The 15,964-nt window shown below is 44.6% G+C and overlaps 1 protein-coding gene and 1 pseudogene across 2 annotated transcripts in view; one reads left to right on the top strand and one right to left on the bottom strand.

Moving 5' to 3' along the window:
* RNF169 (ring finger protein 169) overlaps window positions 1-15,752 on the bottom strand; it is an 84,397-nt gene extending 68,645 nt beyond the window's left edge. Inside the window, exon 1 of one of the 2 annotated variants that reach the window (XM_017344708.3) lies at window positions 15,186-15,752. In XM_017344708.3, the coding sequence (XP_017200197.2) occupies window positions 15,186-15,690 (505 nt within the window). In that variant the 5' untranslated portion in view covers window positions 15,691-15,752. The remainder of the gene's footprint in view (window positions 1-15,185) is intronic. The other variant, XM_002708692.5, reaches the window with a different exon arrangement.
* Window positions 11,105-11,204, top strand: LOC127485263 (small nucleolar RNA SNORA26; annotated as a pseudogene).
* Window positions 15,753-15,964: the final 212 nt, after the last annotated feature.

The following is a 15,964-nucleotide window of genomic DNA, read 5'->3' as shown; positions in this document are numbered from 1 at the left end:
ATACAGAACTCTCAGGGTTAAAAAAAAAAACTACATAGTCTAGGGCCTAACACAGCTTCATCTAAAAAGCCATAAAAACAGCACACCAAGTCATTCAACATTCACTGACACTGAGCGCTAAGTATTTTCACAAACACAACCCTTATTTAAACCTTATAACAACCCTGTGTGCTTTGTAGTGTTTACTCTTTACCTACCAGAAAACATAGCCCAAGAAGTTAAGCTCTGCCAGGGTCAATTACGAAAAGGTGGCAGGGGTGAGCCTCAAATCCAAATTTTCTGACTTCAAATCTACTTCCCTTCCCGAAAACACATGACCTGTACAAATGTCACTTCTATTTAAAAAAAAAATAAGATGCCATTTCCTCCTACACCAGATAAGGGAATCACTCATAGATCTAATTCAGGTCACCAAGGAGAAAGTTAAACCTCCTTCATTTCCCAGACTGGTTTCCACAATACAGTAGTGATTTCCGCAGTGCTGAACAGTAACCAGGCAGAGCCAAAACTCTAAAGTAAACAATGACTTAGCAAAGCCCAAGACCCTTTACAGACTATCCAAAATCTATGAGTGATGGCAACAAAGCGTTACAACTAGTCATTTCCCTAACAAGTAACTTTTATGTTAATGCTCTTAAGTATCAACAAAGTAGAAGGTAAGGTACAAAAACAGGAACAATGGATAAAAGAAACGTAATTACAATGTTAGAGTGCACTAACTTGATTTATCAGTGGAAAATGTCTATTACGAAAAAAACTGCATGGATTTCAAAATTCTTTGCACCAAAATAAACTTACTTTTAGAATTCCATTTTTCCAAGAAATTAAAAAAAAAAAAGGACCACAAGATCCATCTGGTCTGTGTCTCATAAAATGTGTGCAATTACAAGCCTGTGGTTTTTAAAAGTTTTTGTTTATTTTCATTTCATTTGAAAGGGGGGAAGAGAGTGAGGGGGAGAGAAAGAGAGAGATCTTCCATTCACTTGCTTACCCTTCTCCAAATGCCCAAAACAGCCAGGGCTGGTTCAGGCTAAAATGGGAGCCCAAAACTCCATTCTTGTCTCCCACATTGGTTGCAGAGACCCGAGTATTGAGCCATCCCGGGATGCCTCCCAGGATGTGCATTAGCAGCAAGCTGATCAGAAGTGAAAGAGGCAGGACTTGAACTAGGCACTCTGATCAGGGAGGTAGACATAACTGTTGACTTAACCACTACACCAAATGCATGCTTCTCAAAGAACTTTTTGAAATACTCTATTACAGAATTTATTCTTCTAGTCATTTATATAATGGAAATACAATACCCAACAGGCCAAAGGTATGCAAGGTACTGTCTAAAACAGGAAACATACTTGTACGTTACTCATAGAACTATAAGCAATTATTCTGGGGAAAAAAAGTTACTGGTGGATATGCTTCCATGTCAATAACCATGTATCCTCAGAATTTAATAATTTGGGCATCTTCCATATCTACAGTTAAAAATGAACAGCTTCAACAACTGTAGACTGGGCTGCTCCATCCTCCTACGAATTGCAACTCTTAAATCCACAATCTGCTTTGCACTAAGATGACATAACAAACACTTTCCTGGAAAAACTAGTGGTGATTTATTATTTTTATTTCTTTATTTTGAAAGGCAGAGTGATAGAACAGGACAGAGAGATCTTTCATCCATTATTCTACTCCCCAGATGGTCCACAATGGCTGAGGTTGGTGCAGGCTGAAGTCAGAAGCCCAGAACTTTACCCAGGTCTCCCACGTGGATGGCAAGGACCCAAGTATTTGGGCCACCTTGTGCTGCTTTCCCAGATGAATTAGCAGGGAGCTGTGTTGGAAGAAGAAAAGCTGGACTCTAACCAGCACTCCCATAGGGGATGCTGGCGTTGCAAGGAGCAGCTCGACCTGTATGCCACAACACCAGCCCCACTAGTGGCAATTTATAACCAACCTGGCAGCTTACTGTTCCCACAGTATTCATTAAAAAAGAAATATGACTTCTATCACTAGATTTTCAAGTTTTGCCCAAACCCAAGGGATGTAAGCTCTCCGAAAGCACTTTGAGTCCAAATTCTGAGTCAACTCTGTTCTGCACAATTGTACTCTATTTCCTTCATTAGCAAACTCCTTACAAGAATAGTCCATAGGCTGAATGCGCCTTCCTTTAACTATGGAAACATGACTATTGTATGTATATATTTTAAATGTGTATAAATAGTATCAAATGAAACATCCTTTTGTAACTTAGTATTTCTTAACCCATGTGGATAAAGACCTAGTACATTCATTGTAACAGCTATATAGACACAATTTAACACTCCTCTCCAACCAAAGGCAACTGTTACTTTTCCATCATTTTAGTGCTATGGTAAACATCATTATGTGTGCTAACTTGGTTGGGGGGGAAGGGGCAGGATGAAAATATATATGGGGCTGACACCGCGGCTCACTAGGCTAATCCTCCGCCTGCGGCACCAGCACCACGGGTTCTAGTCCCGGTTGGGGCACCAGATTCTGTCCTGGTTGCTCCTCTTCCAGTCCAGCTCTCTGCTGTGGCTCAGGAGGGCAGTGGAGGATGGCCCGGGTCCTTGGGCCCTGCACCTGCATGGGAGACCAGGAGAAGCACCTGGCTCCTGGCTTCGGGTCAGCGCAGCACGCCAGCCTTAGCAGCCATTTAGGGGGTGAACCAACGAAAGGAAGACCTTTCTCTCTGTCTCTAACTCTGCCTGTCAAAAAAAAAAAAAAAAAAAAAAATATATATATATATATATATGGGCTCTAACACACCGTTTTCCTAGGGCAAATGTCTATTAAAGGAACTGTGACATGGCCTGTGGGCACTGGTTCAGGTCCCTGCTGCTCCACTTCCAATCCGGCTCTCTGCTGTGGCCTGGGAGGGCAGTGGAGGGTGGCCCAGATCCTTGGGCCCCTGCACCTACATGGGAGACCCAGAGGATGCTCCTGGCTCCTGATTGGCCCAACTCCTGCCATTGCGGTCATCTGGAGAGTGGGCTGGAGGATGATAGTCTTCTCTCTCTCTCTCTTATTTGTGGAAGAAAATGGGTTGTATATCCTAAAGTTTCACATTTTGATTTTTGCTCATTGTATGCAAATGTTTATTACTTAGTGAGTAGATTTTTACAATTTGTTCAATTTCTTTGTGAAATACATTTCAATTTATATTTTGTATTTATTCTTTTTTTTTTTTACAGAATTTTTAAAATTTATTTGTAAGAATTAGAGAATGGCCACAAGAGCAGAGATTTAGCCAGTCCAAAGCCAGGAGCCAAGAGTTTCTTCCAGGTCTTACACATGTATCCAGGGACTCAAGGACTTGGGCCATCTCTCCACTTTCCCAGGCACATTAGCAGGGTGCTGGATCAAAAGAAGAACATCCAGGATTTGAACTGGCACCCATATGGGATGCTGGTGCTGCAGATGGTGACTTAACCTGCTGTGCCGCAGCACCAACCCCTGTACTAATTCTTGAGTCAGCTGTATTTTTCTATGACACTTTTATCTAATTTTTCAAATTCATGAGCATAAAGTTTTTCATATTATATACTTAGGGATTTTTAAAAATATTTATCTGTAATTGCATTACCTTTTTCATTCCCAACATTATTTATAACTTCCTGTTTTTCTTTATCCTTGATCATTCTTGCCAGAGGCTTGACTACAGACTCTATAGTAATACTTAAAATGAGCTAGGTTTTTTTTAAATTTCTTTTCTATCCTATCTATTTCCTCTATTGTCTTTGGTTTCCTACCTAGTACTTCCTTTGGGTCTAGTCTGCTGTTACTTGTCTAACTTCTACAGTTGGCCACCTGGTTTTGCCTACATATTATTTACAAGTTTGCTTTTTAAAAAAAAATTATAAACATGGACTGGATGAGCGGTGAATTGCTTATGCTTCCATTATTTTAAAAAATTTTTATGTGCTGATTTGAGAGTGGGAGACAAAGTCTCCCATCCACTGGTTCTAACCTAAACACTCACAACAGCTGGCAGTCAGGCTCAGGATAGGCCACAGCTGAGAGCCAGAAACTCAATCCAGGCCTCCCATGTGGGTGACAAGTACCCTCCCATGGTATACATAGCAGGAAACTAGAACCACAAGCAGAGCCAGGACTTGAACCCAGGCATTCTGATATGGGGTGCAAGTGTCCCAAGTGACATCTTAATTCCTAGGCCAAAAGTCCACCCTGTTATTAATTCTTTATCTTGTTGGGGTCAGATGACATGCTTTATACAGCTGCTTTTCTGTCTATAATGGTGTTACATTCTAATAAAGATTGTAAGCTGCAAATATGTTTAATGCACCTAAAGTACAAAATAGCACAGCTTAGCCACATAGCATACTGCAAATGATCAGTTGTCTACCCTTGAGATACCAGCACAAGATAGTATCATAACACAAGTCCCTAGTCTGGGAAAAAGCTCAAAATGCAAAATACAGTTTCTACTGAATCTGCATGGCTTGTGTATCACTGCAAAGTCCAAACTGTCCATCAGACCACCATGAAGGATGATCTATGTAACAAGTTTTCATACCTGCTGAAACTTTGGGTCTAATTAGAAATTAGAAATTTATATTAGGCCGGTGCCACGGCTCAATAGGCTAATCCTCCACCTTGCGGCGCCGGCACACCGGGTTCTAGTCCCGGTCAGGGCGCTGGATTCTGTCCCAGTTGCCCCTCTTCCAGGCCAGCTCTCTGCTGTGGCCAGGGAGTGCAGTGGAGGATGGCCCACGTCCTTGGGCCCTGCACCCCATGGGAGACCAGGAGAAGCACCTGGCTCCTGGCTTCGGATCAGCGCGGTGCGCCGGCCATTGGAGGGTGAACCAACGGCAAAAGGAAGACCTTTCTCTCTGTCTCTCTCACTGTCCACTCTGCCTGTCCAAAAAAAAAAAAAAAAAAAGAAAAAAGAAATTTATATTAAATGTTCCTTATGTAAATCACATGTCCCATGTTTGTTTCTCAAATTGTATTCTCTAATTTGGGAGAAGTACGGTTCCATACATGCACAGTAGATCAAGTCTTTTAGTGGATACCCATAAATTTTTAATATGCAACTGACTCAAAGCCTAAAGTTAATCAATTTCTCTACCCTCCTATTGTACTATATATAGAACTTTAGAAACACTTTAATAACTACCACTTTCCCTCACAGGTTACATTTTGTCCTTGCCTGGTATTTTATTTTTTAAAGAGTTATTTATTGACTTATTTGCAAAGCAGAGTATCAGAGGGAGAAGAAGAGAGGGAGACATCTTCCATCTACTAGTTCACTCTCTAAATGACTGGGCCAGGCCAAAGCCAGGAGCCTGGAACTCCATCCAGGTCTCCCACATGGGTGGCAGGGTTCCAAGTACTTGGGTCATCTTCTGCTGCTTTGCCAGGCACATTATCAGGAAACTGGATAGGAAGTGGACCAGCAGGCAATCAACTGGTGCTCAAATGTGATGCTGGAGTTGCAAGCAGTAGCTTAACCCACTGTGCCACAACACTGGTCCCCTGCCTGGTATTTCAGTTCCACCTTGGTTTTAGTCCTCCATTAATTAGTCACAAGTATTTGTTACTTCTTCGCTTGCCATGACTTGTTACAGTCTTTCTTCCCTGAGTTACACTTCTTTCTTCTTATGGTACATTCTCTATATTTTTGTTTACAAATACTTCTATTTTGCCCTCACTCTTGACTACCCTCAGATTCAGCTCTCAACACTTTGAATATATATAGTTTGCTTCTGGCCACTCTTGTTGATGAAAAGATACACCTGCTCTCAGTCTGACCGCTGCTCTTTGTCTATTTAAAACTGCCTCTGGTATTCTGCAGTTTCTATGCTGTTAGGTGCAAGGGTTTTTTTTTTTCCTTTTTAAATCTTGCTAGGGCCTGATGAGTCTCAAACCTAAGAATTCAGGTCCTTTTACTTCTCAAATGTTCTCAAGTCATCATTTCTTCAAATTCCACACCTTCCTCATTGTATCTATTTTCCTCCTGGACTTATCATTAGATGCTGAATTCTCTTCATGTGTCCTTTTCATTTCTCTTCACTTTTCTCATTTTTCCTCAACTGAACTTAGTTTTTTATGCTCAGAAATGTCCTATTATCTCCCATACTGCTTAATTTCTCATATATATATATATACTACTTATTTACTCAGCTTTTAAACCTATTTTTCACTATGTTTCTCTTTCAAAAGCACCTATTTCACAATGTTTTATTCATTTCATGGTATGTGGATTCTTTAATGTCTTTAATCACTAAAATATGCCATTTAAATTATCCTTCAAACTGCCATTCTACCATCCCAGTTCCTGTAGCTATGATGCCCCTGCTTGTTATATCTGCTGGCTTTCATTTGTCACAGAAATTTTTTCCTCACACATTGTCATTTTTAATTATAAGTTCACCTTAAGTTGGGCTTGTTTTTTCTTATAATCCCTTGTGGTCTAAGGCACGCGAGCATCCCTAAGTCTTATTTTCCCTTTCTCCAAGGGACCCAGCAGGATCACTAGCTTGGAGCCAGATTTTGTATTAATTTCTAAGAATAAGGATGCCTGAATCATGTAATATATAACTCAAACCTCAAATGTGTGCAAAGCACATAAGAATTCAAAAAGTTCATGGAAAAATTGGAAGATAAGTTTATTTTTGTGCAAAAAACTTTGAAATCTATGCATACTTTTTTGCTAGTATGCAGTTTCCACTAACTTTTTGAAGTACCCTAAAATATCATACGCTTTAGTTTCTCAGGAAAGCTTTTTCCACTTCCTCTTTGCACTGAGCCCAGGCAAATCAACACAAAATTTGCCATCTCTGTCTCGGGGGAAGATATTTTTTCTAGCCCACCTTTTCATCGATGCAGCACCTCAAGAATCCCAGCTCGCTGCATCGGTCTTAGTTCTGGTTCCTTTGTGCACATGGTTACAACTCAATCTGCTAGGAACAGAAAACTGGCAATAACCCCTCTGTCCATGCAGGATGTTACACAGGACAACACAGCATGGGTTCAAAGGCTGGCATTTTTGGTTTTTAGTCCCAGTTTTGTTTCTGCAACCTGGAAATTTTCTTGTCTTTCCTGCAAGTTCAGGGGTGCCTTGAAAAGATCATTGCTCTGTATTATCTAGGTTTTCTGTAGCAGAGTTTTCAGTTACCTTGGCATCTTGCAGAAGAATCTGGATTCTTATTTCACTTACTGCGTTACCTGCACAGGAGTGATTTCTCTACAGTGCAAACATGAGCTGTTCTTTGACCCTCTTAAGTAGATTCTCCTCCTAGTATGACACTTGAAGTCCACTATTAGCCAAACACTGAGTATTTCTGCAATTCCACATTCTCGCACTCTCCCACATGTACTGTTGTGCTCTAACCACTCCTGTTTACAATTCCTAGAACCCTCCTTGTGGTTTCATTTCTCAGGGCTGTGGTTTGGCTAGTGGTTAAGATGCCCACATCCCAGAGCAGACTGCTTGGATTCTAGTCTCAGCTCTGGCTACTGATTCCAGCATCCTGCTGGACTTACACACAGGCCATTGAGGTTCTGAATCATAGACTGCCAAGAAGCTGGCAGAGGGGTCAGTATTGTGGCACAGCGTAAGCCATCACTTGTGATACCAACATCCCATTCTGGAGTGGTGATTTGAGTCCTGGCTGCTCTGCTTCCAACCCATCTTCCTGCTAATATGCCTGGGAAAACAGTGGATGATGGCCCAAGTGCAGACTTTAGGAAGCAGCAGGGGTGGCTCAAATAATTGGGTTCTCGCCACCCATGTGACAGACCTGGACTGAGTTCCTGGCTCCTGGCTTTGGAAGCCCAATCCCAGCCACTGCAGGAATTTGGGAACTGAACCTACAGATGGGAGATTTTTCTCTCAAATATTTTTTAAAATACATTTAAAGAGAGACCCTTCTCTAATATTCATCCTACCCTCATCCACTTACAGAATGGTCAAATGTCTCTTTCATCCCATCCAAGCTGGGTTCTCTTTGTGAAAACAGCTATCATTTATTGAGTTCTTTACATGCCAACCTCTGTAATTACTCATTTTCAGTCTTCACAACAATCTTACAACTTTGCTACTGTTATCTCCATTTCCCCAATGGGGAAACTAAGACATAGAGAAGTGAAGCAAATTTGCCCAATAGCACACAGCTATAAACAATACACTGGGAATTGGAATTCAGGTTCACTGTCTCCAGAACTTCCTCTAGCAACCTTGACGCATATCACATGGCCTTCTACAGTTCCACCTTGCATTGCAGCTGTAACTGCATTTGCTATACCACATTTCAGTTGCATGTTCTCACAGCAATCTCTCCGCTGCACTTTAAGAAACAGAATCATGCTATCTCTCTGTTGGTAGGTCCAGTGCTTAGCACACAGAAGCCCTCAGATGCTGACTGAATCAGTGACCAAAGGTAGCATCCCCACAGCCATTGCTTTAGCCCAGCATCTGAACTACTTAAGTAGTCCCCTAACTGGACTCCCTCCCCCAGCGTATGTTCATATCTTTCTTCCCTCAACCAACACTGTCCTATCTAAAGCACGTCAAGACAATGTCATTCTACCACTTAAAAATCTTTAAGGGCTCCACAGTGTCTACAACATAAAGTACAGAGTTCTCACAGCTGACAATGCTCTTCGTGATCTGACTTCAGCAGTCTCTACTTTCGCCCACTCCAACCCTATATTCCACCTATGTAGCTTCCTGCCAGCCCCTGAAAATGACAAACACCTTCATACCTTTGCACATGCAGGCTCTTGTGCTTGGCCATTCCCTTCTCCCTTACCTGGTGAACTGTTTCTTCAATATGCAGGTCAAATGCCTTCTTCCAATTTCCTCCAGACTGTTAGCCCATTCCCACACTCTGTTGGCATTATGCACTTACCACATCATACTGTTATTTGAGTGTGTGTTTCCCCAACCAAACTGTGGAGTTTTAAAGAACAGGGACCACATCTTATTTAGCTTTTTATTAAATCATTTGTATTCTGTGTGCTCCCCAAATGATCACTGATTTAGTGGAAAGAAATTTGACAAACAATATCCTGTATCATATCCTCAAGCAAATACAGATGTAAGTGAATTCAAAGTGGGCAACTCTTCCAAGATGGATAAAGTTAGGCAGTGTAAATACAAATGAACAAAAACACCTCCTGGATTCCTGCTGCTTCATCCTCAATTCTAGACTAGAGCGAGTTCTTCTGCAGTAATTAATATCTAGTTAGTAGAATACATGGTGAGGTAATCTCATTATGAATTCTGAAAAACTCCCGAGCACAAGGCAAATGTTTCCTGCATCAGTACAACACATAAGGACAAACTGGAATGGGTGCGATTAAGAATAAAAGGTCAAGTCATTTTATACATTTCACATAAATCCTTATAGCCCAGGAAAATTCCTGTCCTTTTACAGTACAATCACATGGCTTCATTATTCACTAGTCCTAAATGCAATTAAGGCTGAATACATAGCAAACATTGTCTGCTAACTGAGTAACAAACCAGAACTACTTGCTTTTCACAGAGGGGGACATTTCTTAAATGTATTTTAACTCTCAGTGAACAAGGAGGTTGATGTAGGATTAAAGGAAGGAATGAGACACAATTCAATTTTTTGATCAATTCAATTTCTGGGATGCAACTTTAAAACCACAAATAGAAAAAAGTTTAAGTTGACAATTTAAAAAGTACATCAGCCTTTATCCAGCTTTTCTCTTCAATCATTACTCATGATAGAAGAACAAGAATTGTCATATAAAAAGGTCTTGGTTTCAAGTTCAAAGGTAACACAACTTAGAATAATCATCCTTGAACTCAAATTGAAAGACTAAACAAACTCTTAAAATTCATTAATCACATTCAATGAGGCTTAAGTGCAGCTGTTATGCATAGCTCTAAATGTACCTATGTACACCTGTGTGGTAATTTCTTTTAGACATTGGACCAGCACTGTCTCTAAATTTAGAATATTTCCCAAGGACCTAGAACAGTGTCTATGGGGCCAGCGCTATGGCACATCAGGTAAAGCCGCTGCCTGCAGTGCCAGCATCCCTTATGGGCACCAGTTCAAGTCCTGGCTACTCCATTTCCAATCCAGCTCTCTGCTATGGCCTGGGAAAGCAGTAGAAGATGGCCCAAGTCCTTGGGCCCCTGCACCCGTGTGGAGACCTGGAAGAAGCTCCTGGCTCCTGGCTTTGGATCGGCCCAGCTCTGGCCATTTGGGGAGTGAATCAGCAGATGGAAGACCAATCTCTCTCTCTCTCTCTCTCTTTCTCTCTCTCTCTCTCTGGCTCTCTCTGGCTCTCTCTCTGCCTCTCTGAAACTCTAATTTCAAATAAATAAATCTTAAAAAAAAAAGTCTCTAGTTCAGAGTAGGCCCTCATCACATAATCCACAGCTACTACTTACAGGGGTCCAATCACTTAATGTGTCAGTCCACACAGGGAGCTGAGGTCCTGGAAGAACATGAAGCTGAAACCAGAGTTCACCATCTGCACATGATTACTGACATAGCCTCTTCATACAGTCTCACAAATTAACAAAAACACCTGAGACTATACTCAAACGCAAACTGACAACGTGTCGAAAAATTAAATAAAACATCTACACAGAGACCACTAACTTTCTGAACCTTAAGGTCTGCCAAGAAGCTGGCAAAGGGGCCAGTGCTATGGTGCAGTGGGTTAAGCCTCCGCTTGCAATGCCAGAATCCCACATCCTCCAGAGCACCAGTTCAAGTCCTGGCTGCTCCGCTTCAGATTCAGCTCCCTGCTCATGTGTCTGGGAAGGTGGGGGATGATGGCTTAAGTACCTGGGCTCCTGCCACTCATGTGGGAGACCTGGATGGAGTTCCTGGCTCCTGGCTTTAGCCTGGCCCATTTGAGGCCATTTGGGGAGTGAACCCATGGATGCAAGATCCTTCTGGCTCTCCTCCTTTCTCTGATACTCTGCCTTTCAAATAAATAATTTTTTAAAAAGCTGGCAAAAAAAAAAGTCACAAGCACAACAAAATTCTCAACAAACTCTTGCACTTTTTTCATTGACAATTCCAAGATACACTGGGCTTCAACACAATTATTTAAAATTTAAGAATTTTTTCCCTTTTAGAGCTGAGAGTGTGCTTTAAGAGGCTAACACAGAAGGGGAAAGAAAAGCTCCATAAAACCTAGAGAAGAGACTGCCTGGAGTCACAGCTGAAAAAATAATTAAGAAGTTCACTTAAATATACATTGACTACAAGATCTCACTGCCAGTACTGTAAAGCAGCCCTAGCCTTACCTTTATCAATTGCTCTAACTTTGCCAAAAGAATCCCACTAAGCAATAAACCTCTGAATAGCCCTAAAGTTGCCATTTTTGTTGCTGTGTCTTGCTCATAAAAACACAATGTAAATATTTATGAAACTGGTATTTTTAGCTTTTCCTGTTAAATTCCATCATGGGCATTTCATTGTGAATGAGCCCTTCTGTATGGATCACCCTTTCAGCCCTTCGCTATCTGCTACCCACGCAGGGAACCTTTACCGGAGAATCCCTTCTCTGTTCTGGGCCTCAGTTTCTCTTCGTATGATGAGGGACACAGATTAAAACAATGGTTCACAGCATGCCTTGTCTTAGAGGCGACAACATTTTGAGAATCTGTTAAAAGCTATGGGTGACTGCTACATAAAAATGCTTATAAACACTTACATAACAATTTTATACAAAATTATGTATAAAGCAAAAGACAGGAATTGACCTAAATGTTCACCAATAGATGGTTAAGTAAATTATATCCACATAATGACAGTCCATATAACTGTTAAGAAGAATGGAGAACTGATATGGACTGAAAAGAAAAGATTTCCATCATGTGCTGTTAAATTGAAAAGGAAAGATGGGGCTGGCGCTGTGGCACACTGGGTAAAGCCGCTGCTTGCAGCACTGGCATCTCATATGGTGCTGGTTTGAGTCCCGGCTGCTCCAGTTCCGATCCAGCTCTCTGCTATGGCCTGAGAAAGCAGTAAAGATGTCCCAAGTCCTTGAGCCCCTGCACCCATGTGGGAGACCTGCAAGAAGCTCCTGGCTCTGAATTGGCACAGCACCAGCCATTGCGGCCATTTGGGGAGTGAACCAGCAGATGGAAAACCTCTCTCTGCCTCTGCCTCTCTATAATTCTGCCTTTCAAATAAATAAATACATATTTAACAAACAAGGGAGAAAAAGAAAGTCATTGAAAAACAGTATGTGACTTTTTTACAAAAAAGACAAAAAATAAGTACACCTGAATTTGCATATAGATGCATAAACTATGAAAGAATAAATAACAATCTTTGGTGGGAATGAGAAAAAAGAGGTAAGAAAGCACTTTTTCACCATATACTTTCTAATAAACAGGCATTTTAAAAAGTTCATGGAAAGTCAGCCAGCACTGTGGCTCAATAGGCTAATCCTCCACCTTGTGGCGCTGGCACACAGGGTTCTAGTCCCAGTCAGGACGCTGGATTCTGTCCCGGTTGCTCCTCTTCCAGGCCACCTCTCTGCTGTGGCCCAGGAGTGCAGTGGAGGATGGCCCAGGTCCTTGGGCCCTGCACCCCATGGGAGACCAGGAGAAGCACGTGGCTCCTGGCTTCGGGTCAGTGCGGTGCGCCAGCCACAGTGGCCATTGGGGGGTGAACCAACGGAAAAAGGAAGACCTTTCTCTCGCTCTCTCTCTCTCACTGTCCACTCTGCCTGTCAAAAAATAAATAAATAAATAGTTCATGGAAAGTAGAATTAAAAGCTTAGGAATGGGCATTTGGTGCACCAGTTAATATGCCCACATCCCAAAGTGGAGTACCTAGGTTTGAATCCTGGCTCTGCTTCTACGCCCAGCTTCCTGCTACTGCACACCCTGGCAGGCAGCAGGCGGTGGCTCAGGCACCAGCCATAGGTCAGACCTGGATGGAGTTCCCAGCTCCCAGTTTAGGGCTGGCACAGCCCAGCTGTTGTAGGCATTTGCAGGGTGAACCAACAAATGGGTTTTTCCTTGTCAATCAAATAAATAATTTAAAAAAATTTTTAGGGGATAGCATCATGGTTTATCAGGTAAAGCCACTGCCTCTGATGCCAGAATCCCATATGGGCAGCGGTTCATGTCCGGGCTGCTTCACTTTTGATCCAGCTCCCTGCTAATGGCCTGGGAAAAGCAGCAGAAGGTGGTATAAGTACTTGCACCCCTGCCACCCAAGTGGGAGACCTGGATGGAGTTCCAGGCTCCTGGCTTTGGTCTGGCCCAGCCCTGGCCACTGCAGCCATCTGGGAGGTGTACAGCGAGTGGAAGCTCTCTCTCTCTCTCTCTCCTCTTTCTCTGTCTCTCCCTCTCTTTAAATAAAATAAACCTCTAAAAAATATTAATGAAAAAAAGTTTATTTTAGTGCAGAGATGTTTAATTCCAAGCAGGTTTTTCTCAATATACATTTTTCATGAACTTCTTGAAGTACTCTATTTGAATCATGTAAATGCATTACATATTAAAATTGTGTACATAAGATATTGTATATAACTTCAAGAAGTTCAGTCTACTGAAGCTAAAAGATAATTTACAAACCCTGCTCAGTAATAATTTTTCTATTCTTCTAAAATGCTTTGGCTGCATAAGCATGTAACTGTATAAACTCAACAACCCAACAAGAACGTTTCCCACCACGGCCCTCATGTAAACACATGAAGTAGCTGAGGGTTACCAAGGGACTCAATAGCTCCTAATCTGGAATCTCATTTGAGATCATTTTCCCACATCACAGACACATTTTATGACAAAAAGCATCTCCAGAGAAAAAAAGTCTGCAGAAGTCATCAAGCCATACTCCCTCGCATGGCTCACTTTTCAAACCTGATTACTTCACAACGGCCTCCAAGCTTCGGAAACAACGTTTTCTGTCCTATTGGACTACAGTACCAGAGCAGAGAAACATTTTTCTATTTTGACCATCATCTCAGACTTTGAAGTAAGCGAATTAGCATACGCGACCGTCACACAGCATCCCGTTGGGGGAGGCCTTCCTTCACCCCTGATTCAGCAGGAGTCAGCACTGACGCTCGCAAGGAGCAGCAGGAGCATAGTAGGCAGCAGGGCTCCCCAGCCCCTAGGACAGTGGCAGCCGTCTCGGCTCGAATGCAAACACTGCATTCTGGAACCTGTAGTTCCAGACCGCACTTTCAGACATAAGCAACGCCTCCCTTTCCCCACTGAAAATAACACACGGCAGAACTCAGAAGCCCCAACACAAAAGGGACCCCCCCCCCCAAAAAAAAAAAAAAAAAAACACACCTCGCCTGCCTTAATTTCTGTTTCTTGAAAATGTCCCAGGTAAGGTGTTTTTTTTTGTTTGTTTGTTTGTTTTTAAATCAGAGCTGGAGACGTTGCACTGACTGGGTAAGGCCCCCAAAGAAGCTTGTTCTAACAGTCTCGCCCTGTTTTAAACCGGGCGCTTTCCATCGCAAAGCTCAGCACGCAGCAGCGCTAAGAAAGGCACAAAAGTCCGAGGCAGCAGTCCCGGGACAGCCTTGCAGGGAATCTACACGGCCGGCCCAGGAGAGAGAAGCGGCCCCACCGGCAAAGTCCGCTTCCCAAACTTTCAGACGCCCCTCGGCTTCTCCTTTCGCGCACGACCGGGGCGTCTTATTCTTTGCCACGGGAAGAGCTGTCATTTCGCACTTTGTGCCGGGCTCTGTGCTGAGCAGGCGAGTTTTCCAGATTTCACACGGGAGCTCATTCTCCCATCCCTCTCTCCTCGCAAGTCTGAAAAGCTCCCTGCACACCCTCGAATCCAACCTGTCCCCGGGAGGGTCCACCCCCGGCCCTGACCCATCCAGGCCCGGGAGCCCCTCTCTCGCCACACAATAACGACCCCGAAGCCTGCGCCTCTCGGCTCCGCCGCGCCCCCTCCCGCCCCGCGCACTAATTCCGACCTGCCCCTAACTTGTTCCAAGAATTCCGCTTCCCACCAAACTTCCGACTCAACGTAAACAGCGGGGAACCCCGACTCGCCCTCTGAACCCAACAAGCCCGTACTTCACTCCGAAGTTCGAAATTCCCAAACACTGCTGCACACCACCTCCCGAGCGCTCCCCCCACGCCCGCCCCCTCCCAGGCCCGCGCCGGGGCGGGCTCGGCCCCCGCTCCGCACCCCACCGGGGAGGAGGGGACGCTCCACCTGGTTCCGCGGGCGCGGCGCGCGCCTCCAGCTCCGGCCTGGGCCTCGCGGCGGCCGCGCCCCCGTCCCGGCGCGGGCGGCAGCGCTCCGGCTGGCCGCGGCGGGCGCGCTCGCCCGGCACCTCCGCGTCGGCCTGGCCGTCGTCGCGGGCCCGACGGCGGGCCCAGCCAGGGCCGCGGGCGCGGCAGCGCGGACAACCCGGGCCCGCCGCGTCGGCGGCGCGTTGGGCGCAGCCTCGGCACAACGAGTGGCCGCACGGCAGGGCCGCCGCTTCCACCGGGGTCTCCAGGCACCCGGCACAGCCCGACTCTTCCCGCCGCGCCGCTGGTGGCGGTTGCAGCAGCGGCGGCGGCGGCAACACCAACAGCGCAGGGCCGGGAGCCGGGCCCGGGGCCCCAGTCTTCGCTGCCGACGTCTCGTCACAGCGGCCCCGCCGGCCTCGCCGACTCAGGGCTGCCGCGGCCGCCGCGGAAGAGGCCCGAGTACTCGGGCCCGCCGCCGCCATCTTGTTTCCCGTTTGAGGGCAGAATCCGTTGCGAGGGAGAAGAGTAGCGGGCGGGGCCGTGCGCGGCGGCCATCTCTATCTGCATAATCATGAGGGGGCGGGGCCCGAGGAGCGCAGAGCCTGTTTTTCTCGGACCTGGTTGGCGGGAAAGGATACCTCGTTAATATTCATTAGGTATTCTTTATATAGCCAGTCTTCAACCTGACCCTCCGGATTCTTCATGGGTTCCTCTTATTGAGCCTAGTGAGGCTATGAACTGAGGGGATTGACCGGG

Source organism: Oryctolagus cuniculus, chromosome 1 (assembly GCF_964237555.1).
Source record: "Oryctolagus cuniculus chromosome 1, mOryCun1.1, whole genome shotgun sequence".
Classification (NCBI taxonomy): domain Eukaryota; kingdom Metazoa; phylum Chordata; class Mammalia; order Lagomorpha; family Leporidae; genus Oryctolagus; species Oryctolagus cuniculus.
The sequence above is the reverse complement of the archived record's forward strand: the minus strand, read 5'-3'. Positions and strand labels throughout refer to the sequence as shown.